Genomic DNA, 26,032 nt, shown 5'->3' with positions numbered 1-26,032 from the left:
CGCCCTGCGCCGAAGCGGCCGTGACGCACAAGGCGGCCGACGGGCGCTAACGGCCAGTAACGGCCGGTAACGCCGGGGGTGAGTCCCGGTGGGTTTCCCGGCTACACGGAGCGGGAAAAGCAGCACTGGGAGGTGGTGCGCGGTGCCCTCCCGGAGTGCCAAGAGTGGGTTACTTCATTAGTAACGCCTCAGCGGCTGGTGTTATTAACGTTTTAGGGTATTTGTCTCCAGAAAAGGGAAAAAGTGCACTTAGACCACTCAGAAGGAACACCACGGTTTATAGCACAGCTGACGCTACTAGTTTACACCTAACAGCCTTCACCAGTACCTTAAAATAGGCCTTTTACAAACTACTAAAATGAAATTTCAAAATAAAGTCACATTAAAACATATTGTGCTTACAATATATATTTGGGAAAAACAACACACTTTGCTCGTTCAGCTTACAGCCCTTTGAAACTTCCCACTTCTTTTCCTCTTGCCCCACCACAGCACCTGCAGTAAATCACTTACACCGGCTGTGGTGGATGGGTTTTAGTTTGATTTTACCTTTCTGCCTTTGCCACCACAAGATCTTCTCTATTGTGATTACACAAAGAAAAGTGACTGAGAGGAGGTTGTGTAACTCTGACCCGTCCCTGAGTAATGTGCACTCCTTGTGGGAAAGAGGCTGGATTTCACTAGTTTGTAAATTATTTGGAAATTAAAATATTTAGAAGTTTCCAGAAACATAGCAGGAGTGGATAAAAATGAAAAACCCTCACAGTGACTGGCAAACCCAATACATTAAAATATATTTCAGACGGAAATCTCTTTATGTACCTGCATCCAATGATAGGCAGGGAGTCCTGTCTCACACTAGCTTGGCTGTAATGGGAGATTTGTCTTCTAAGGAGTCTAGCATACTTCAATGAGATCAGGGTATGCTACTGAGTCTATAATCCACAAAGATCCAAATGTATCAAGCACAGGAACACTGGTTTAAGCCTTGTGGTTCTTCACTACATTTACTTTAGAATTTTCTCTAAAAGAAGTAAAGTATTCTGATATCTAACATACACACAACATGACTAATTTTGATGTGAAAGCTCCTGTTTTCCACTCTAGTTTTAGCAAGACTAAGAGAAGCATGTGTTCAGTCTCAACAGATTTAAGAGGTAGCACTTGTTTGCATTAGTTTTAAGAATCGACTCACGTCCTTTAGAAATTGAGGTATTGATGATTTAGTGTTCCATCATCTGGCATACACTTTATTTTTTAAAAAACAGCAGTAATTTTATAGGCTTCAGGTTTAATGCAAAGGTTCTTAGTTTTGGACATTTATCTGATAAACAGACAAGAAAACAGTAAGAACAGGATAAATGCAACATTTTATTGTGAAGCTAAAGCTATGTGACTGCTCATCATGCTTTTTTTACATCACTTATTGATAAAATTGTGTTTAACATTTCCAAAAACATTCTTAAAAGAACACTCCGAAGCAAAAGTCCTTCAAAACAACAAAATACAAGAATTAACCCCATCCTAAACAGGAGTCCCTCAATGGTATTTAATGGGGGCAGTTGTTTTGTCTCCACCTTTGGTTTTTGTCTCTTTAGTCCAGATTGCTGAAAAACATTGACTAGCCTTCCACATAGATTAAAAAAAAAAAAAAAAAAGAATCGTGACAAGAACAGTTTGTGTTCCCAGTGCCTTTGATAGGCATTCAAGTATTAGATAAAGTATTTCCCAGTTCTAACGGCAGAAAATAATAAAAGTCCTGCAGATCTGAGAGGCAACACCTTTAGCATCCTCAAAGAATATACCTGTATTAACCATCTACTAATAATGTTGATCTTTTCTCAAAGCCACTCCTCTGAAACAGAACTTTTAAAAGTGCTTCTTATGAAGACAAAAAAAAATACCTTACAACTGATCACCAGGTATCATGTCAAGAATTTGCAAATCAAAAGAAACTGAAGCATTCTGATTTGACCCACAGGGTTTAGCCAATACATTTAACCCCCACAAGAGTGTTTACCTTGCCAATTATTGCTGAACTCAGGAGGTAGTTATTGACAAGTTACACAGTTTTCACCAAAACAGTTAATTTACAAGAGAAGGAGTAAGAACGTAATACACATTTACTTTAGATGATCCTGTCTTTGTAGGAAACTAAAGTTTACTTCAACATCCTGTTAAATTACAGTTACAGTATTTAAAGGAAAAAAAAAAATCTACTGGTCATCTCTTAGGATGACCAACAGTTACTCCAAGCATGGAAATTCAAGTAGATGAAACAACATCCTTCAACACTGAACCGCAGCTCAGGAGAATCTAACAGTGAAATCAGCAACTGCCTCTAATTAGCACTATGACCAAAGTAACTTCTTGCATGTACTACCTGCCTGCCACATTTCATTCTATTTCTGATAGCTGGTAGAGGACCCCGATACTAAAAATATAGGAGCCTAAGACTGCTACAGAATCAGTGAAGGTCTGTAACCTACAATAGTGCCAGTGCTTGCCATCTCCCAGAGCTGCCACATGCAGAAGCATCGCTAAAGCGTTAGAAAAGCTAAACTTATCTTAGGCACAACTACGCATTATCCCTGTCTTGGGTAGGAAAGCAGTAGACAAATCTAGGGCACGAAGTTTCACCACAGATGGTTAAGCAAGTCTTAAGTAGAATGGTGCTTTCCATATCAGTTGCAGAACGGATATTTCAGTTAAATTTGGCAACATATCTGGCTTCAGTATTCCCGGTGGTGCCTTATACTGAAATTTCACAAAGTGTACCCTGTAGCAGTGCCAACCGGTGCTAAAACCTGCTTGTTTAGAATAGGAAAAAACAAAACAACAACAACAAAAACAAAACAACAGAAACTTATTCTACACCAGAAGGTAAGTTTAATTGTCACAGGAAGTTGTATGCATAAAAACCATCATTTTAATCACATTCAAGAGAGTCTAACAGTGTCATCAGCATGTGCCTCTAATTCGTGCAGTGACAAGCACTTCCTTCTCCATTCAGAGATTCCATTCTTCTCAGTTTTCAAGTGTTGCTATCACATTTGTTATCTACATAAAGCAATTTGCAGGGCCATATTCAACAAAACTGTATTAGTGCCCGACTTTCTGATGTAGTCAGAGATAAGCATTCTGCCCTGAAACCTCTTCCTAATGTACTGAACTCCATAAATCTAAGAGAGAGCAGAATAGACTATGTGCATAAATATCCTAGTTCAAGGTTTCAGCTTCTATTTCATGTTCCATATTATTTTCTTAGCCACATGAAGAGAACCAGTATAAGTTTCATGTACTCTCCACAAGAGTCAACATTAATAAAGGGAACATCATAACACGAGATACTCTCATTTTAAGGAAGAGCATACATACAGTGCTTCATATTTCCCCCCCTACTGTTTTGCCACCAGAAGCAGTAACCTTCTGCCTTAGCACATTTTGTTACCAACAGGCAGAAGCACAGAACAGGCATTTCCTGCTTAATAAGAGGCAAAGATGTGTAAGGAAGGTTGTCAAAAAACAAAAGGGGCTTGTTCTACTTTTTTTTTCCCCTTCCCTCCAGTCAGGACTGTTAAATTTTACATCAGTAAAACACATGCAGAGGGCCAGACAAGCTGCTTCCTAATCATCTCAAAGAAGTAGGTCAAGTCACTCATTCATTAGTAATGGGCAGGTTCAGGAAAATGAAGAAAATAAAGACAGTTTAGAGAGTTAATGCAATAGAGAGGTAATGCAATCCTAAAACATCCAGGCTGCTGTCCTGATAATCCTGTGCTAATTCAAAATTATGTATTAGAACATAATCTGATTTTATGGCAAATATGGTTGTGAAGTTCTATATAAAAATACCATAGATTTATGGATTTTTTTGTTTTTAGATCCTTCATACACGGTTAATCTAGCATGCAGATGAAAATCACTGTGTTGGGAATTAGTATATGTAGCACAAGAAACCAGAAAATGTGATGTAACACCTTGAGGGGAACATAATTATTATTCAAAGACACTATTCAGAAAAGGGTGTAAATGCAATTTATGAACCCAATGGCACTTGGCCATGGACTTAAAATCCAGCAGCTGTGGGGCAAATTGATGTTGCAGAACAAGATTAAGTTCTTATTACTGCATTTCAGGAGTCATTCATAGAGCTTCAGGTTCAGCCATTAGGCAGGAAACAATCCGGGCAGGATAGGTACCAAAAAGCAGTACAACATCACGCAGAGACTCCTGACACAATCTGGTCATACAAACAAGTGAAAGGACTAATTTCTTTCTGAGGTAGCAGCTCAGACTTACGACCCTTCGTGCTGCATGCTGCTACTGTTTTAGCAGATGGGAAGCTCTGTCCCTACTCTTCAGGTACCTATCACATGCCAACACACATATTTGAAATCAATACCAGTATATTCCTCAAAATTAAATGAAGGAAAATTGAGTTTGATAACGAATATTTAAGAACACTGAAGGTAACGCTTCTGGTTTTAGAGGTCCCCATTTGCTAAGGATCTCAGTGAAAATTTACAAACTATACCAATGGGAAGACTGGGGGCCTTACTTAGCTTTTTGGCAGATGGTAATAAAATAGTATCTGTATTTAGCACTACGAAGTCTATGACAAATACATATAAAGTCAGCCAGGAATCTTAGACAAAGATACTCTACTGAAGACAGAACTAAGGCAAAGCAACCAAGACATGAGATCTGAGAAACTGAAATCTTTTAACATTTCTTACTTCTCCAGGAAGGTGAATCAGGGGAACAGAAATCACATTTCATTTACACCAGACATACATTTTATAGAGTCATACCCTTAGAAGGCTAGAATTGGTTTGGTTAGACTATTTCAAAAGGCATACTAGTGTAACACAATCTTCTCTTATATTAAAAACAATGAAATAAGTTAAAAGCATCCCTGGTTCAAAAAACAGAATACCAAACATATTGCGTGTGTGTCTCAATTTTTATACAGCTTCTGCTATTTTTTTTTTTTTTTTTTTACCTAATACCACACAGTAAGCACTGAGTCCTCTGCTGGTATTACTATATTTGCACTGCATCAGCTATGTCTTTTTCACATATATAAAATATATTATATATAGTCAATTTTTCAGATGAGTAGTCCCAGAAATATTTGAGACTTACTCCTACCAATAAAAAAAATAAGGAAAAGCTAAGAACAAAATTTCCTGTTAAGACCAAGAGCAAACAAAATAAATAAATCAAATTAGTTAAAAACAACTGTAAACAATATGCAACTTTGTAACATCACTAAGTTTGGAGAGTTGTCTTTTTTTTTTTTTTAATTTAAAACTGTTCTAACAAGGAACTAGTATTCTGCCTTACAAACATCTCAGTGTTTAATTGATGCAGAATTTGTAAACAAGATGTCAGGCCTTTAGAAGTAAAGGCAAGGATGTTTTCCTTTATTACAGTATTTAAAGGCTATCACTTGTGTTTTTCTAAAAGCTTGTCATTTATATAATAAAAAACCAAGTATTTGTACAAAGATGCAGTTTCTTTTAAAAAAGCAGATCAGTCGAGTGTTTCATACTTTAATACATAATCCAAAACATATGAAAGCTATAAAAACATTAATGTGTGCCGTGTATTAAACATGTAGCCTTGTTTTAATGCTTACATGTGTAGATTAAAAAAAGTTATCACAATGGAAATTTTACTTTCAATTACTGTAACCAGACCAGACCAAAATACAAAGTAGAAACACGTTGTTTCTCAAACTTGACAATTAGCATCACTTACTCTCTCAGACATCAGCTGGGCTTCAAGTCATACACCATAAGCGTAAGCTAACATTCTACCAATGGAAGCGTTACAAAATGCATGAAGAGAAAATACTGCCAGTAAATGAATGTCTTAGTCTATTTTTTATTTAGTCTTTTTTTTTTTAAAAACAGTTTGAACTGGTTTTATACGCTTTTTTGCTGTTCTGCTATCAAAGGTCTTTTTTAAAACTGTTCTGTGAACAATGCAGTCACATTACAACTAAACAAAAAGACAAATAATAACAGACCAGCTGCATTTTACATTTTAATAATCTTAATCTCCCAGTGCTGTTCTTTGTCTTTGCATAGGGAAATTGTTTTATTTGGCACATTAAGGGTAAAAAAAGTCAAAAACAGCCGAAGTTTACAAAAATCCAACCGTAAATTAGTAGTTGTCAGGAAGAAAGCCAGACATTAGTGTGTCATGGCAAAATTAAAAACAAAGATAACACACAGAACATAAGGAAAAGGTCATCCAATGATAAATATCATCAGAGCCCTCTAGCTGAAACAAAATACACATATTATTGTTCAAACTATGATCAGATTGCTAGGAATCTTATCCCAAGTCCTATTGTGCTCTTACTTACAGTGTGTAAATCCTCCCTAAATGGTAAGGAGGCTTTGATGAACACATTTCACATTATATAATTTCTTCTTGCTCTCAAGTTTTAATGCAGATACTTAAAGATCTGTAAAGTCCTGTAAACTGTTTGCTTTCCAGTAGCCTGTACCAATTGCTCCTCAGGCAGCACTTTGTTTCACAGCAAGTCGTGTTTCACACTGTGGTATCTCCAAAGTCCTTGTTCCAGCGAATATATGCTTCCAGGGTCTGAGGGCTCAAACTGCGCTTTATCTTCTTCAACGACTCGGTGAAATCTGATAATTTGATATTTCTCATCTAAAAGAAAAGTGAAATACCTCTAGGTCACAAGTGGTTTATGCCCTTCAGTTTATTCACGAAGTAATTTAGTATTCACTTTTAACAAACAACGTTCTAGGGATGCTTCATCTGATCTGACACATAAGTCTTTTGTAAATTAAGATTATCAGCATTTAGAGTTTTATTGTAACATTTGGTAGTCATGTCAGACTTAATAGCATATGAAACTGTGTTACTACTTCCTATTCCACTAGGTGGTGCAAGCCAGTGCCTATTAGGGCACAGGACTGAGTGAAGAGTAGTTGGACATGTGACTTTTTAAAGTCTTTGTGGTAAAGCTCTGCAGACCAGGAGAGTAGGTGGAAGATGAGCAAAGTGCATGGAAGAGCAGTCTCATCGTTAAACAAGTATTAACATTACAACTGGTGAAGATCCCCCAGGTTTTGTTGGGACTGGAGTTTCCAAACTATGGGAGGGAAACTTGCATTCACAAAAAAGGGACTGTTCTTCCTGGAAGAAATCCTTTCATGTCTTTGTAGCCTTAGCCATGCTCTAAGGCTTAATGTAGAAAGCAACATGGAAATAAAGTTCTTCATAGTTTTCCCTACATAACTGTCGTTTCCACGTACATTTTGAAAAGAAATTTTTATATAGAGGACTAATCTCTTTTTTCTTTATGTTTATAAATAAAAACAGATCTGTTTTAAAATCACTCAGACATTCTTCCTAAGATGACTTGTCTTATGTAAAGCTGGGAAAAAAATAATAATTTGATGTAATAATTCCAGGAAGGTTTTGGGGGAGTAACACCAAGAAAATGAAAGTCATGCCTCTGACATCATCTGGAAGGTAACATGAAGTTGCAATTCAGTGTGAGAGAAAGATAGGGCAGTTACCTGATACTATGAAAAGCAGAAGCCTATTATCAGAAAGAGGTGCTCCTAAGTGTGATAACCAAAACCATGCAAAGAACCTCGGACATCTAAGCACAGAGTTTTCTTCTCAATCACTATTTGACTACATGACAAATGCCTGCTGAGCATACGTTCCATTCAAAAGGGGAAACAGAACTGCTGGAATAGCATACCTCACTGGCAGACATGTTCTTCACCTGTTCTGGTTTTAATTCTGTAAAAATAAAGACAGACCATTGAGTTTCATAGGAAAACTCATCACTTCTGTGAGCTAAAGCATGATAGAAGTAGTTTAACCTGAAAAAAAAAAAAAACCACAGCTATGACTTATACCTCCCCCTGCCTCAACATAACCTCCTGTACAGGACTGTGATATTTCTCCTCTCCTTCCTCCCCATTTATCAACTCCTACCCAGGCTCCTCCCACACTGATTCATTGCAGATATTGTACAAGGCATTAGGCAGAACTACTTCCTTCCTCAGAAAGTACAGGAACACCATCCAAACATAACAGCTGCGCTCCACCATTTTATTCCTGGAATCTACAACCCTCCCCAGCCTGAAAACATGCATAATTCTCAGGGAACTGAAAGCTACCATTAGCCAAGCATATAAAAATCAAATCAGGCAGCGCACGTAAGATTACATCTTGCCATACACAGTACGGGGGCTGGGGGTGTTCTAATCATTCTATCACTCTTCACCATTCTACAGTTTTCTACTTGAAATACTGTTATGGTATCAACATATTACAGCACACTTTTTGCTCTGAGGGCACAGGAAAAAGAAACATAGATGGGATTGCCAAGGCTGACATTAAAGACATTTAAAAAACGTTTTATTTGTAAACCAGGAACAGGTGGAAGAAACATTATGCAGTCTCTTCTCAAAATGGACTTGCATGGGAATTGATTTGCCAAAGTAAAGCCTGCATACCTTAATGCATACATTGTTAATCAACCACTCTAAATTAACATTTCAAAGTCTCCAAGGGCACTGAGTTTTTGCAAAGCCTAAATATAAAGCCATCCAGCTTACCTCGGATAGGACCCAGTGCTGCATCCTTTGCTAACGCAGTTAAATCACTCCCAGAGTATCCATCTGTCATTCTTTGTAAAAGCAAAAAGTAGGGAGAAAGGAAAAATAAAAAGCTTTAAATGCTTAAATATTTTAATTACACATGGTTAACATGTTACTTAATCAGAAAAAGAATACTATTAAAATGTTGGTTTTGCGAGTTCAATAAACCACATTAATAACCGACAAGTGCATTCAACTTAGGTGATTTATATTTAAAAGTCTTCTCTAGCTTAAATTTAGGTACAGATATTCAAGTCCTGCATAATTTGCTAAGGAAAGTAAAAAGAGCAGCCAACTAAGATTTGCAGATGAAAACTAACCCCAAGAACGTTACTACTTCTGTTACAAGAATGTCCTACCACCAGTTTGTCACGATTTGCTGCAGATGAGTATAAAACCAAAAAGTAACTGTCCTGTAAATCAATACAATGAGAATCCAATACCACGCATTTATGATGATTTGATCAGGTGACCAGTTTTCTGAATAAAACTTCTGGTCGACACTGGAGCCATACAAAGGGTAAAAGCAGGCATTACTAAAAATCTAATAGCGTTTGGGTTTGAAAGTGATAGTTTCACAGTATGCCTTTTGTGGAAAGCAACAGCAGGAGCTGACTAGTGGATGCCAGAAAAGAAAACATTCTATTAATTCAGCAGAGTAACTACAAGTCTGAAGAGCAGCACCTTGTTGCTTAGCAAGCTGCAGTACAAACAGCATTAATTTTGGTGGAAGACCTTTTTCCAGTGTTGAATACTCAGTAAGATAGACTATATTCTCAATGTACTTGGCAAGCAATTCTCAGGATTGGCAGTCTGCATCTTAGTAGAGAACCGAAACTGCCTCCTACAGTGTACACAATGGAAAACAGTTCTCTCTCATAGCCGAAGTCTAACTTGTCAACTTATTCCCATGTTGAAGCCTTAAATATTTCAAAGATTAAAGCTCTCCACTGAACTGAGAAGCCACAAATACTGCTAATACAGGTGAAAAGAAGTAAGGATTACCTAAAGAAAAAGAAAAAACAATTCAAAGAAGTGATTCTATGATTCTAAGTGTTGGGACAGCGCTCACATTTGGGTTAACTCTTAGGTGGTCAGAAGTTGGACTTAATGATCCTCGTGGGTCTCTTCCAAATTGGGATATTCTATAATAAACTTCATAGCCCTGTCTTCTGGAGATAACTAAATGTTATAGTTTACAAGGAATTGCAGAGGAGAGAAGGAAGTTCACAGCATCATAAAGAAGGTTAAATTCCTGTTTCTTCTGGAGCGGAAAAAAAGATGAGATGGAACACACAAGGCTCTTGACTTTGGTCTTTTGTCTAAATTCTTCCAGAAGAAGTGTACTTAAGTTGCATTTGTAATTTGGTGTGTAAATTTGCAGTTAGAATACAACTCACTGCCTTCTTCCTCCAGCTAGCTATCACTGCAGCCTAAGTATGGCCTCAGCTAGCATCCCTGAATTACAGAGTACTTATTCAGGTGGATTATACGCCAAGTTTCTGTAACATTATTAAGAGGCTGACAAATGCCACACCCAGTAGTGTACTCGCCTCTTGTGTACTACCACAAACAGAAACAGAGACTGAAGTACATCCACTTGAATATGTGGTTACTCACAGTCAGTTTTTACTCCTTCCTGCCCAAGGCACTTTACCTACTTGTTAGTCTACCTTCCTTCACACCCACTACATTTGCTTCTGAAGATGGAGAACAGCACTGCTGTGTCAACCTTAATGATGAAAAACAAAACACAACACTTAGCTTTGTCATAGGAAAGGCCTTTAACTTGCATTTTTCCAAACATACCTGAAATTGAGAAGAACCTAAAATTATCCAGTGCTTGCTCTGTTATGTTGGTAATATCTTTAATAAACCCAGCAGACAACCAAAGAAAAGTTGCTTTTGAAATGCATAAGCAATGCAAAACCAGTATTTGCATCATGGAGGAGAGCTGGACTGCCTGAGGGATTAGTGGAGAGAAGCATCTCCCTCTCATCTCCGCAGAAAGAAGTACAGAACAGCATGTTTCAACATCAGAAGCCTAACCAGTTAGTACAGGGAAAAAACAAGCACACATGTATACAAGGGTATAGGAAAACAATTTCCTACAGCCTGAAACCTTCCTAAAATACATCTAATGCATTGACAGTAAGTTTTATCACTTTTGTATGATCAACAACATCAGTTACATTTGGAATGAATAAAAGTCTGAATGAATTTAGTAGATAAGTATTTATTTAGTATAGTTACAGAATTCTTACCTAGCTAGTTGTGCCAACTCTTTTTGGGTCAATGGACTTCCTTGCTTGCTTAGAAGATTTCTTAGCAAAATCAACCTTGTCTGAAGAAAAAAAGAAAACAGATTTATATGTAAAAACTGATTTTTATGATACACAAAATTGCAACAACAGAACTATCTGTTTGTCAGGTTAGCTTTTGCGCTTCACTGGTTTAAACTTGCCTATAGAGCTTTTGTGGATTAGACTGTACACGATAATCTCCCCAGAGGAAGAGATAGGGATTTGCTAATAATGAGGACAAGGGTCATGCTTGCTCTAAAAAGGCACTAAATAATAAGAATGTTACAATCCTCATCAAAAGCCCTAAATTGCTGTTCAGCAAAAAAATATTAAGAGAACTACTTTCATCTTTTGCAATAAACACTCCCCTAGCCAAACAAACCTGCTTCTGCATGCCATATTTCAGACTTGTCAATGCCTGCCTGTATGTAAGGCAACACCGCACTAGCTAAGTAGATACTACCAGATTTGCTAATATCAAGGGTAGAAAAACGCAACTGATTAACGTAGTTGCCAGAATTAAAACACAGTGTATATGGCCAAGCTGGGTCAGAAGTTAAATTAAAAAAAAAACAACAGTCATCCATTAGGGCTAGTTAAGGATAATGTACAAAATGCTTTTTGGGGGATTGTTTTGTTTTTCTTTCAAATACAATTGATCTAAAATTGAAGAAAATACATGGAAACCAATACTTACTTCCTCATTTGGTAAAGATACATATACCCGTTTAGTGAATCGTCTAGGAAAAACACACATATATAAACACATGCACTTCTATTGTTTTGTGGTGCATACAGATCTAGGTTTGATAGATATGTCAATTTCACTTACATAATCTAATTCTAGAGAGTAGAACTACAAATTAAACAAATAACATGCATGAGCTGCTGGTGTCACCTTACTCTTCTTGAAGTCATGAAACTCCTTCCAAAGAGAAAACAATCTAAAGGTAAATATATCACTGACTACCAGCAAAAATAAATAAATAAATAAATGAAGCATCTCCTCACAGGAGGACTTTTGAATTATTAAAAATGCAATTCATTTGTTCAGACAGTGCCTATTTTCCTCAATCAAAAATGAAGAGAAGCAAATATGAGAATTTGCAGCAAAAAAAAAGTCCTAAGGCAAATCTACAGCAAGATCTTCAACCACAGGTGACACTGAAAGTCCAATATTTGCACGGAAGAAATACTAGATTTCATTCATGACATTTCTTTCTTCAGCCTGTCATTAAGTTCCGAACATAAAAGAAGCAGTATGTAAGATATGTGAGAGTTAGAAAACGCTGAGTTAGTCTCCACAGGCACTGCTGCGTTAGACAACAGGAAGACTGCCATCCTTGCACAGATGTATCCCAAAAGAGAAGAGACAAGCACCTCCTTGAGAAGGTAAATAATTTTCTTTTGCCAAAACAATTTTGCCTAATTAGTCCAAGACTTAGAACAAGCAGGATACTAAACATCAAAACCTGCTGTTCATAAAACAAGCATCATATGATTGCATTCAAAGAAGAGAAGAGACGTTTTGATACCTGAGAACAGCATCATCAAGCTCCTGTGGCCTGTTTGTTGCTCCCATCACAAGTATTCTGTCCTCTCCAGAAGACTGCACCTACATAACACAGAAAGGCAAGACAGCTTTCAGTTAACATCATTTAGTTAGTGACTTGTTATGCATTCAGTGCACTGATGGGATTTTACTGTTTTTAAAGGCAATTAACTTGGCTTTTATATAAATAATATTTTAAGGGCATAATAATAAAAAAGTAAAAAATTTTAATAAATTGTGTATACCAATGATCTGCACTAGTCTGTCTGAAATTATCACTTAAGTCTCACGTTACCCCTTAACAAAGTGCACTTTTATGATGCAGATCCCTTAAAGAAAAAAAAGGATACTAGTTAAAACTCATTTGATTCTCTTCTATTTACCAAAAAGAAACATGCAATTGCAAACAAAGATTCACCTCTGCCTAACCCTCCCAAGTGTCCTTGCTCTGTAAAATAATTTGTTCTCAAAGTTCCTTTATTATAGCCATTTGTTATCCTTTCCTCTCTTTTCTCTGTTCAACCCATTATTTCAGCTCCAGATTACCGTCTCCTACCTTTCAACCCAGACCAAATTTTCCAGAACATTGTAGTACGCAGGCAAAAAACTAACAGCAATAAAAAAAAAGTTTGCCAGCCAAGGGGGTGGTGTGGGGACACTGGAGAAAAAAACAGCTAAATAGAATTTGTGCTTCATCTGCAACCTCTACTGGCATCTACTATGTTGGCCAATTCTGCTAAATCAAGCAACACCTAGGACTATATACTTACGCCATCAAATTCTATTAAAAATTCTGTTTTTAGACGCCTACTGGCATCATGTTCACCTTCTCGTCTTTCACACAGAAGGCTATCGACTTCATCTAAAAAAACAACAGAAGAAATACACCTTAGTTATGCAGACAACACTGAAGTCTTCATAGCTCCTTAAGTTCTTTCACTAATATAGGGCTCCAGCAAGAAAGATCAAATTTTCTTTTTTCTGTAGGAGACAGACACATCTATCTTTAATATATAAGCAGACATTAAAAGCTTGTCAAATTTTCTGACTAGACTTACCATGCTGCTGTGCGTCGTCATTTAAATATGCAATACAAACCATAGATCAGATAAAAAAATCCTGCTGGATAATAAACTGTAACTCAGGACAAGCAAAGCCTATTTTTGTGTTTGAAGTTTAACATTAAAATGATCTTGTTCTGTAAAGGTAGTAAAGGCTGTGTGTTCGTGGTGCTATTTTTTCCCCTCTCAGCACTAAAACAGTAGCAATCTAACATGTTCTGTTGGAACTGATTAGCCAGCATATCATAACCAAGACATTGCCTTTACACTACAGAATTACCCCAAGTAGTTCACCTGGCAATTCAAACTTAAGTCGTCAAAATGTTTAAGGAAGTACACAAAAGGTCAACAGCGTTTAACATCTTACCAATAAAAATTATAGAAGGCTGAAGTTCTCTTGCCACTGCAAATAGAGCACGCACCAGTTTCTCGCCTTCACCCACCTGAAACAACAATAAACTGTTTTTTGGAAGGAGTTTAGAAAGCATTTATTAGAGGACCCCTAACACAAGGACTTCCAGAAAAAAAAATATGCTGACAAAACAAACACACTTAACCCGCTAGTACATGCCTAGCTAGGTTGCCAGTAGCTGAGTGTTATATTTAAGACAAAAAAAAAGTGTATAACACAACTTCACTTATGATTCCAGTTGGGACATCAAGAGGTTTTGGTACCTAAATCGTGAGAGATCTTAGACCATTATTTTCTTAAAAGAAAAAAAACAACCACCACTCCTCCGTATCACAGCCAGTATCATCCTGAACTGCAAAAAAAAGCCTTTGACACTGAGTTATCACAAGCACAAACCACTGTTTTTACTTCACAAGTCACTTCTCTAAGGACTTCATATTCACTATATGCAACCAGTTCAAAGACTTGTCAGAAGTCCTGGCCTTCTTAAGCCCCAACTATAGCACATGTGTTTTCAGATTAATACAATTTACTTACATATTTTGAAGTTAGGCTTGCTGCACTTATATTGAAGAAAGTGGCATTGGATTCTGCAGCAACCGCTTTGGCCTAAGACAGAAAAGAAGTACTTTTTAAAACATCAAATTGACAAGACCTCTGTAGCTCTCACTGATATTCTTAGCAGTGCTTTGAAAACCCCTATTCCTTCAGAGGGAATACATTGTAGATGCTTCACAGAACTTCTGTACAGGCCGCTTACAAATAGGAATACGTAAGCAGCTGAACCACTATAGAATTTTCCAGACTGCCTTACACTTCTCTAATCATATCTCCACAGCCAACTACAACTTGCTTACTGAAGAATACCGGTCTCCAACTTCTTTCAATGTATCATGAGAAGGCACTCAAAACTGTTTTGACTTATTTAGGGTGGTAATTTAGGATAGCAGTTGAATTGAGCCACGTTAAAATTATTATTTTTTCCTCCTCATCCCATCTATACAAAAACTGCTTTCAGAGGAAAGCTAGAAAAAAGAATCAGTTCAGCCAGAATGCATTACCTTCTTCCTTAACAGCCTCACCATACTCAAGAAGTTATGGTTCCCTGGTTTTACTGGGCTTTTTTGGCAGGGGTGAGGTGAGGGTTGTGGGTTTTGTTTGTTTTGAACTGATTACCAATTGAGTTCCAATAGGTAAACCTAACAGAAGAGCCTAAGTGAGCCGCTCAGCATTCCTGCTCATGTGTTTCATAGCTTCAGCAAAGGCAGCGTGCAGCTGCAGCTTGCCACGTGATGCGGGAGGATGCGCCTAGCTCAGCTGCACCAGGACACACAGTGTTCCCTGGCTGCTACACAGCCATTTCACTCCAGCTCCCTCAACCCTGCACATCAGGCTGTAAAACAAGGAGCCAGGCAGTTCTCCAGCACTTGCATTTTTCACACAGCGGTGTGGAAGGCAGACAACTCCTTTCTTGCTACTGTGCTCTCTCCCCAGTTCCAAAAAATACTCACATTTCTGCTGTGTTTTAGTGGAGAGCAGACTATTTTTAAGTGCTGCTTTATACAAACAATTAACCATGTTACTTTCATTCTCTCTGAAAATGAAATTTAGACATTACATTTTTTCCACATACACAGCTGGAGGAGCTCTGCTAGAAGTTCTAACAGCATTCACAGAGCAATGTACAGACATAACGCCAACAAGCTTCCCAGTTAAAGCACAATACATCTAAATTTTTCCATAAAAGATGGCACTTTAAGAGTAGTTCTAAATTACGCAACATAAAGGTTACTTGGAAAAACAAGTGCAGAAAAACTGAAAGCCACCCCACATGGTTACATTCTAAGCCCACCAACTCATGCATGCAGTAGAGTTTTCTCACCAGCATTGTCTTCCCATTTCCTGGTGGGCCAAACAGCAACAGTCCACGTGCAGGAGCTCTAAGTCCTGTAAATAACTTTAAAAAATACATAATCATAAATTACCTTGGAAGCACTGAAGTGCTAGAGAAACTTAGCATAAATATATAAACACTTGGCTAGATCACTAAATGGAGAACTCGTGACGATGATTTTTAATTTATTTTTTTTTGTAAAACTATGAAAAAATATGAGTTTTATTAAATACCAAAGGAAATCCTAAAGTCTGTTTCAAAGCCTTACCAATATTAACAGTCTCCAATTAGCTTAAATCCTAGGATCACAATTCTGCTTTATCAACAGTGATGATTGTTGCATCCAAAAGCAAGCCATTTAATCTTGGCTGGGGGATGACATAAAGAAATGCTGATATACCTTTATAAGAAAATGACTAAAGATTAAGGAATGGCTTACACTGGCAATGATAGCAACAGTTCTCCAGCTGTATGTATTTTTAGGGAATTTCTACATTTTATTACTAACTTGCCCTAATGCAGGTGCCTATCATCTCTCACACAATGGTTAAATTACACCATGATCATTTTGGGCATGGACACACTGTGAAAGGAGCAGAAGAGGCAGTAATATATTCCCAAAGACCAGCCTATCAGGCTAAAGCAACAAATTCCATGTAAAAATGTGAGGCAGTGTGCACATGCAGGTGTGCAGTAGGAGGGTAAAAGCAGTGTTCCTATTAACTCCACATAGAAAAACCACTTCATCTTTTTTTTTTTTTTAAATGAAGATCTTGAAGACTTACGCCTTAACCTGAGGGTATTTAAAGTATTACTTCACCACCACCTACTCCCTCCAAATTCCACTGATAATCTCCTCACTCCCACTTCGCACTGGATTCATTTTTCCTACACTACGATATTGCACATATCATACCTCCCATCACAGAAAGCAAGTGCACGCTTTCTCACACAATGCATCTGTTTTTTCTGTAGCCTGTTTTACCACTTTCAAGAGTTTCAGAGTTCTGTTTTTGGCTTCACTCTCATTCCTCCATTCTAGCTTCCAATAATTCCAATAAACAAAGAGAATGGACAGTATGGAGGCACTTATATATGCACCATGTCTGAAGCCCACTGGCAACAGACACTCCTTTTCCTCATTATCCAACATCAGAAATGGTTCTATTAACAACTTAGTGTTTCTATAACATGACCAACCAACATGGATTTTCTCTATTATTTCATTAGAAACAGCATTGCTTGTTGTGCTTGATCCCTAAAAACAGGGCACAGGAACATGTTAACATGGTAACTAATACATACCACCTGCACCAACGATTTATTCACCTGGATGACTCTGTATTTTTGCTTTCCATGCACCCCCTCCTCACTCTTTTTTATTAGGAATTGTTCTTTCAGAGTTCTACCATTTTCAGATATTCCAGACCAAATTTACAACTCTCACCTTTATCTTCTCCTATACAGTTAACCTACAACTGTTATTTATCACTGAGAAACACTAAGCTTTTGAAGTTTTTATTAATAGACTAATATTAAATATGGTCTGAACTAATTGCTACTGTTTTATTGGCATCTTATTGCTGAAATGGTTGCCATCACATCTCTAGCCAGCATATTCATTCACCTCAGTTTTTTCTCTCCTACAAAAATACTGTTAATTGGTTTGTTTAAACAAGAATGTTGAGGTTAAAACTGAAGTACTATTTAATTGATTAAATAACCCCCCTATAGTTGCCACATTTACCATGTTTGCTTACAAGAAAAAAAATGCCTTTTTTCCTCCAGGGAATGAAGTTTAAGAATTCATAGGATTCTCTGTACTTGTTATATCTCAACCTACACCAACATCGGATCCACTGCTAACTACACTATTATGAAAGAGATCTTACTGAAAACAGCAACTATTATTGAAAGAGTCATAACTATTCCAAGGCTCACATTTCAAAGTCCTTCCCACCCAGAGCTCATTGTACTGGCGTTACTGAACAACCAACTTTACATACTAAAGCACTGTAATAACAGAGACGGTATAATGACATTTGCCTTCTGTGTGAGAACACCTGAGCATGCATATTTAATGCCAAAGCTTTTTTTCCCATGGGTCTGGTATTCCTCTGATGCAATGCCAGCTTTAAGTTTCTTCCCCACCACACTTCAAATCCAGAAACTGAATTACATGGAACAGGAAGAGCAGAGAGCAACTCCAGTCACCAGCCAATGTCACAAAAGACTCCCCAGAAACAAAGAACAAATGGCAATTTCACTTGAATAATCAGCGCTGCAGTAAAGCACTGCATGCAGTCTCTGCAAGAGTTTCTAGCAAGTGCAGCAACTATAGGAAACCACTAACTTCACACAAAAAAAGCTCAGAATTCCAATGTAATATAGGCTAGACCTCAATCCGAGTAGTCAAAGTAATTTGGGTACCACCTACAATAGATTAATCAAAAACCTAAATAACTAATCTCCACTCAGCCAAGTAAAAAGCAAATCTACCCTCAGATGTTATACACTTCAATATACTTGTTCACTGCTGTACTTCCTTGCATCCTTTCCTGCTGTGAATAGGCTGTTCAGATTATCCAGAGAACTGACCACAATAAAAAATTAATATTTTCTAAATCTGATAATGCCATGAGGTAAGTCACCTATGCAATCTCCCATGTTTCACTCTTCCAGTTCTGAGCTTTGTCCTCTACACTTCCACACACACAGCTATAGTTATCTGGAACAGTCAGCCTCACCAATTTTCAGGTGGTTTTTGCTTGTTGTTGTTTGTTTGTTTTGAGTGGTGGGTGTTGAAGCTGTTCCTCGGTCACTTTCTGCTACACTGACTATAGATAATGACCATAACCAGCAAAGATAGCGTAACAGAATCACCACTTTGTGTGTTAAACAACAAATTTCATTGATTGTCAGAGCAATAACAATACCAAGCTGCTTACCTCAGGTCTAAGAGAAGGAAGGATAACAATTTCTTGCAAGGCTTGTTTAGCCAGTTCCTGTCCTGCGATATCATCAAATTTGACAGCTGGCCCACTAACAAAGAAATGGAATACTAATTAGCCTAACAATGAGATACTCTTTTCAGCTGCAGCTGACTAATTTAATGTATTTGACGATTTATAAAGAACTATTTTGAGGAAATCTACATCTTACACTGTTATGCATTTCAAAAAATAAGCATTTCATATGTGAATTTTCTTTCATTTTACAAGGTAACCAAAAAAAAGAAACAAACAAGAAGTGCAATTTTTCATTTCAAGAGCACCAGGATTTTGTTGAATGAAGAACTGGTTTTCTGCTCTGAAAAAGACTACTGATCTTCAGACTTACCTATCAACAATTTCATTCAGGATAAGATTGGCAAGATTACTGTCCACATTTCTAAATATCTTCATGTCTTTCTTTTTTCGAGCAGCTGGGGTAGGAGTAGAAGGCTTATTTGTTCTGCTATTTTTAGGAACAGCCTTGGGGGGAGAAAAATAAAAAACAACTTAATACTTTTTAAGCACGTTGTTTCAGATGCTAAATATCTACAAACGAGAATTTCTACTGCTGCAGTACTTTGACAGCAGGCCACTTAAAAGCCATCAGGTTATAGAAACAGTAACATGTAACCACATTGATGTTCTTGTCTGCACATTCTACTCTTTGTTCTACTTTACTGTAGGGGTAGGACAGGGTGGGGAAATAAGGAGGAAAAGGAAACAAATAGGGCAAAAGAAATACAGCATTTTTTCCTCTTACTAGTACAGAATTTACTTTTGTATTTCAACCATAATTTAAATTACATTTACTTTTCTATATGGTTGCAATACAACCTAGGCATGCATGTTTTGGAGAAGGAACATGTGGGCAAAAATCTATAGGTCTGGACCAAGAGATTACTTCCTCCCTTCCCTCCACCTTCTACATAACTGGGAGTATCATTTATTTTTATCCCAGCTCAGTTTTCCTCAGCTTCCCATGCAATTTTCAGAACAAAGTATTAACGCTTCTACTGTCATTACAACTCAACTCCACTTGCCCACCTGGCCACCCAATGCCCCCGATTTCTAAAATCCACTGTGCAGCCTACTTCAAAAGGCTTGTCCAAAAATTTAGGGTTTTAGTCATTCGTTTTTCCTTAAAATCTTGTTGCTATCACACCAATGCAATGCTGCCACAAAAGCAATAAATGCAGGGTTTGTTCTTGATTTTACATCAGCTCCCCCAGCATATAGCGCTCTATCTGTTGTCACCATACCTTGTGAGTTGAAGTTGTAGGGTTTACTGCTGGTCTAGACGCAGGAGCAGTCGATATCCCACTGTAGCTAGGTGTTCTGTGGTGACCTGAAAGGCTTGTGGATCCAGTTTTTGCAACAGTTTTTGAACGTGGAAGGGAATTACTTGTGTGTGTTAAGGGATCCTTCTTTTTTGGAACTGCTCCACTTTCTATAAAGAAAACCAAATGTTATTAGAGCATTTTTAGCATTTGTACCTTCACCATCAATCCTAACTTGAAGATAGTGCTGTTGACAGATAGTACACTATCACACCAGAATAATACAAATTTTTGAAGAGGTTTCTTACTTTCAAGGATATATTAATTGTAAATTCATCCTAAAGTTTTGTATTTTTTTTTTTAAGGAGCTCTCAAAACCCAGCTTACAAAAGCTAGGGACACCCAAGTTGTGTAGCAAGGAAAGAATAGCATCTCTCTCTTAAGACAGAAGTCATTAAAATGCCAGCCAGAAGATTTTTCTTCCCCAGAATTTCTATAAACAATCACTATAATAAAACAGCAAATTTCAAGCTGTTTGAGACTCAGACTGTTTGTTCATTAAGTGATGTTAGCAGGCTAGTTACTTCAGGCACTAGCTAACACTGTCCAGCACCTTCCACACACACAAGTTTTACTGTGGAACTTGAAGTTGGGAAAATTAAAATAGCTATACCTGGAAGCAACTACTGAAAGCTTTTGCTTACAATTTTGTTTCACTTCAGCAATCTCAAGTAGTAAACTTGAATGGACGGATTCCCTTCCTACACTTCAAATAAAGTTTTAAGATTTTACACCACCGAACTGAAACATCACCACTCATTCCATTCATACTTATACTTGCTCCAACCTCTGTGATGGAGCAGGAAGGTTTTTCATTCTTTCATCTGGGGACGTGTAATTTAACGTACTGGCCACAGGCGATCAAGCTACCGAAGACCATTTTTGGTCTAGAGCAAATGAAGTGGCCTGATTTCTATGTTCTCCACCTGGGATACATGATGCAATAAGGTCCATTCGCTCAGAACTGGCAAGTGTAGAACATCGAGAGGTAAGAAGCAAGCACACAGCCTGGTCAGGCGAATTGTTCATGATTTGAGTGCACCATCTGATTGTCTTTTTGTGTGCTGGGAGCACAGTACTGGACTCTGTACAGTACTGTTGTCTGCAGTGAAAACTGTAAACACTGCCTTATTTTATATCCTTTAAAAGGGATTAAGAAACCTTATGATTAGGTAGAGAAATATGGCATCAGAGGTAAGGAAGCTCAGGACTGACTTTAGGTACAAGTTTCTTCAGTATGATTTTAGAAATCTGAAACTCAATTGGTCTTGTTTAACAACTGGCCAAAAACTGATTTTTAAGGTGACTAACACCTCTATGAAGATTTTTTTGTTTACAAAATTGCAGTTTAGTGAAAAATACTTTAAGGTAGAAAGCCATGCCATACCACTTTGACAGTTGCTTAAAAATTCAAGTAAAAATGCTTCAAAGAGTTACCATAAAAAGGCAAATTAGTTATTACCACGTTTTCAGCCTCTTTAAACAAAGTCATATTACCACAAGCAAATCCTTACAGTCTGCAGTTGTCCATGTGATGAATTACTTGGCTAACAATCTTCTAAAACCTTCTCTCAGTAACAAATCTACCCCTTTGGAGAGTTAAAGAAACTCTGCAGGGGTTATCATCAATAATGCAGATGCATCAATACACAAAACACAGGGGAACTTGAAGAATACATTTAACTATTATCTTACAGGTCTGATGTGACTTCTTCCAAGAAGCAGCTACTTGACCAAATCACACACAGATTTGGAGCTGATAAATTCACTTAGCTGTTCCTGCACAGTAATTTCCAAGTCAAAAGCTCTTCAAATTGGGCATGCTTAGTAACTCAAGTTCAAAACACAGCTTATTAATCTGTTAAAAACCCCAACTGCTTTTGACTTGCCCAATTTAATCAAAAGAAGGCACTTTTTTTTTTTAAGGTTCCATTTGCACAGCTGGTGTGAAGTCAACATGGGAAGGCTTCAAGAAGCTAAAATAACTTCTCTCTTAACTCCTTCACCCCAACACGTTGCTCAATTATCACCCTTTTCCAGAACTTTCCCCACCTATTAAGAAGAATACAGGCACACATTGCCATTTTTAGTATCACAGAAATTGCACAGATAAGGAGTAATTCAGGAAGCTGGAAACACGGGAAGAACAAAAAAGGGTAAACAAAATTTTCAAAGCAAATTATAATTTCTTTCTCCCAGAAAGGGAAGTGTGAAAGGTTTAAAAATAAGTGATTGTTTTCTCTACTTGTACCTGCAGGAATCAAACCCACTAAGCTCACATATATTCTGTGGTCACAGAATATACAGGGGAACACAGAAAGAAATGCTGAAGAACTGGACTTGAACACAGGCGTTCAGTTTCGACTCCGTCGGCATTCTCTGCTTTATAAACAAATTCTCAGTGAAGGGGTAAATAAAAAAGCATGATCAAACTTTTTCAAAATGAAAGGCTACCTAAGATTACTGATTTATGAAGTGTGAAGTGTTTAATAATGTATGTATGTCACTTGTCAGACTGATGGCCCCTACAGCTTCATTATGTAAAATGTCTTCTCCTTATTTTTCAGCTACATACTTTTAAAGCTAATATATGCTGCAAGAGGCCATAAAACCTTTGTAGTATCTCTAGCAGCCTTTCACCAAATGTTTCACTATTTCATATAAAATTGTAAAGAAGGCCCTAGAGATCACAAAAAGAGAGCATTGTATTTCAAGTGTATTTAAATCATTAAACAATTCTATTGTTTTTGTAAATAGTAAAACTATTGCTTTACAAGGGAGAGTAATCAGAGATTGAACATTTTACTTTTACTCTCCCATTCTTGACTGGACAGAGTAATTTATTTTAAGACTTCTGGCAAATGCCACTAGATCATACAGAAATCACTCTCTGATCCTGAAAACAGCCCTGCAATCTTAATCCTCCATCCAAATATATATACACATCAGAAGTCACAAACAAGCAAAGAGCATCATTTTTGGTGAGGTTTTCTGCTGGTTAAACTGTGATAAGCTGCAGACATACATGCCTAATTCCAAGCTCCCTTACAGAAAGGAACATTAAAATTCATTTACTATATTTAACTGTTTTTAAAGACAAACCAAGGATATATTTGAACAACTTTCACAGAAGGTTGGTTAAACTACACCCCTGGAAACAAAGAAATAATCAGGGAAACCCAATGATCTCTTGAGGTCCCTTCCAATCCGTACATTTCTGTGATTCTGTGAAGCATGCAGCTCTAGCTTATTTAATCAAGATAACAGTATGCTCCGCATTTCTAAAAGCACCCCAGTTATATTTTCTTTTATGCATCTAAAACCTATTAACACCTGTCTAAATGAAGAAGTTTCTGCTGTTTTTCAAGTCCTTAAACATCAAAAAAAAAAAGTTAGCATAAAAATGAGCAGCAGCGATTCCAACACTGCAGAACAGTTTCCAGCCTTTAGTTGTGATACCTTGAAAATCATCAGGGAATATTCCTCAGGAATTCCCTGCATATGGCTATTGATAACATACAGAGTGACTAAGAAAGTTTCCTTTGTGGTCTGTGGACCCCAAGTTGGAAAAAAAAAAAACAAAAACAGACTGGACTAGAAATGTACGTAGTTATTATGTATATATATATATATATAAAATTAAGAAGTATAGCTACATGTTTTCTGCAAATACTGCATAGCAAAATTCATGCAGCAATTCCAAGCCAATATTATACAGGATTGACATTTACAATATCACCCAAAATAATAATTTCTTCTAAGATAGCATTCAGATTTTTCAAGTATTCAAGTAATAAAAAAACACAGAACTTCAGCAGCTAACAAGAACCTGTTCCGTATTTTCAATGGTAGCATAACTACACCACTCAGGGATACAGTTGTCTTCCTTTCTCAGTTGGCAGAGCCATGTCAGCCAAACATCTACTACCAGGTTATGGTGTTAAAACCAATTTTATTGCTATTTGTTTTCCTGTTTTGGGAAACTCCTTAAAAAAAAAAAAAACCCTAAGTATTAATTGCTGAATTTTTGCAACAACTCAAAAAACGTTGCCAATATATACACACCATTAGAGAGATACTAGCAAATCTTACCAAGTGAAAACTAAAATAAACACTAGTTATTTGTGCCAAACTAACTTTATCATTAAGAGAAATATCACACCTTTGCTGACTGCATATCATGCTGAGATTTATGGGTGAAATGTAAAATGGTATACTGGAATTACTCCAACACTAACAATCTTGTATTGCCTTTGGCAAGATTGGTATAATCCTCTGCACCTCCCTTAAAAACAACAACACTAAAAACAAACAAACACAACACAAAGGAAAACAAGCATGTCTGAAGAAAGAGATCCAGATAAATTGTTTTACATCTGATTCAAGACAGCTAGTTTTACATCTGATTCAAGGCTGATGGATATTAAAAAAATACTTATTCCAAGATAAAGCTTTGGGTTGAGGCTACTTGTTATCACTCCTAAGACAAGTTCCTGTATAGTCTCCTGCAGCTGTAGGGCAGGTGATACGGCTATAACGTAGTTTTACAGAACTCCCATAACACACATTTTCAAGAAGAATTTCCAAGTGTTCAGTTCAGTTAGAAAGCGGTGAATGAAGACGACAGGGATAGTTAGTCACATTTGCTAGAATCAAGTATGTTTATCTAGAAGGCTGATAGAAATAGTATCTTGAAAGAAGCATGAATCTCAAATCAGTAACACTCTGGAAATGTAAGAACTGTGCACTATAAAAGTAAAAATATAATACCAGGCAGAATTAAGTTGCAAAAAGATGCTGTAAGGAGTCCCAGCTTTAAGAGCAAATAAAGGAAAACATTTCTTATGTTTCAGTCCTTCTGCAAAAAGGCCCCTTCTTGACATTAAACCCAAATGACTGTACGTCATACCTCCTGAAATGCTAGACTTATCAAAAGCCCAGCTTTATTAGGCAATAGCACAGGTAATACTTCACAGAGACAGAAAAATGAACCTTATACCTGACTCTTCTGTCTTAGTACCTCTGCTTTCTCAGTAATCCAATCCCAAGTGACCTGCTGGTTTATTTGTTATGTTTTTTCTAAGGATTTATTGTGTATTTTGCATTCTTTTAAATAAGTGCAGCTGTCAGTGTGAAAAACACCATCCTTAATACAAGATGCATTAAGGAAGCACAATGGCAAAACAATTAACGGACTGAAGCAGAACTAATACTTCAAGAAGTAAGCACAGCACCAACATAAACAAGACTAAGAGAGAGAGAGAGAATGCATCAAGAACCTCTTAAAAAGAATTCACAGGACAATTAATAGGCTGTCTTTTCCGGCCCTAGCAGGGATCTAAAACCTGCAGGAAAAGTTCAGTACTTTGGGTAAACATCTGGACTTCCACATGTTATGAAACCAAAATTTAGCTTTTGCAAGGTAAATGGCAAATGGAAATGGAACAAGCCTCTGGACGTCTTGCTGAAATTAATCACTCATTCTGCCTCCTCTCAGTTCCCACTGAGCTGAGTATATGAAGGATTCTCAGCCTACACTCCTGAGAGAGGGACTCTGCAGCACCCATCTGACACAGCCTTAAGCTTTTCCGAAACCAGCAGCAGGCAGAGTGTTTCTTCATCTCCAGTAGATACTAATGCTTTTTTTTTTTTTTTTGTTTACTGACAAATGGAAGTAACTCAAGTAACAGTTTTAACAGGAAAGAAGGTTCAGGCTGACCTTCTTCTGCAGCATCCTGTTCTGAGATTATGTTGAGAAAATGTACAAAAAAATCAGAAGGAATGGGTTTTAAGAAAAGCCGTTCACATTGAATC

The 26,032-nt window shown here is 37.2% G+C and overlaps 1 protein-coding gene across 5 annotated transcripts in view; it reads right to left on the bottom strand.

The window, feature by feature from the left end:
• Nucleotides 1-5,544: 5,544 nt before the first annotated feature.
• The window catches only part of SPAST (spastin), a 31,904-nt gene continuing 11,416 nt past the window's right edge, over nucleotides 5,545-26,032 (bottom strand). For 4 of the 5 annotated variants that reach the window (XM_084512471.1, XM_084512472.1, XM_084512469.1 and 1 more), the window contains 13 exons: nucleotides 20,141-20,328; nucleotides 19,228-19,361; nucleotides 18,837-18,930; nucleotides 15,877-15,951; nucleotides 14,532-14,603; nucleotides 13,950-14,025; nucleotides 13,292-13,383; nucleotides 12,505-12,584; nucleotides 11,667-11,709; nucleotides 10,931-11,010; nucleotides 8,625-8,695; nucleotides 7,760-7,800; nucleotides 5,545-6,690 (listed from right to left, as the gene is read on the bottom strand). In XM_084512471.1, the coding sequence (XP_084368597.1) occupies nucleotides 6,568-6,690; nucleotides 7,760-7,800; nucleotides 8,625-8,695; nucleotides 10,931-11,010; nucleotides 11,667-11,709; nucleotides 12,505-12,584; nucleotides 13,292-13,383; nucleotides 13,950-14,025; nucleotides 14,532-14,603; nucleotides 15,877-15,951; nucleotides 18,837-18,930; nucleotides 19,228-19,361; nucleotides 20,141-20,328 (1,169 nt within the window). In that variant the 3' untranslated portion in view covers nucleotides 5,545-6,567. Of the gene's footprint in view, nucleotides 6,691-7,759; nucleotides 7,801-8,624; nucleotides 8,696-10,312; nucleotides 10,476-10,930; nucleotides 11,011-11,666; nucleotides 11,710-12,504; nucleotides 12,585-13,291; nucleotides 13,384-13,949; nucleotides 14,026-14,531; nucleotides 14,604-15,876; nucleotides 15,952-18,836; nucleotides 18,931-19,227; nucleotides 19,362-20,140; nucleotides 20,329-26,032 lie in introns of those variants that run through there. The other variant, XM_084512473.1, reaches the window with a different exon arrangement.

The sequence above is a fragment of the Aythya ferina genome, assembly GCF_964211825.1.
Source record: "Aythya ferina genome assembly, chromosome: 3".
Lineage (NCBI taxonomy): Eukaryota > Metazoa > Chordata > Aves > Anseriformes > Anatidae > Aythya > Aythya ferina.
The sequence above is the reverse complement of the archived record's forward strand: the minus strand, read 5'-3'. Positions and strand labels throughout refer to the sequence as shown.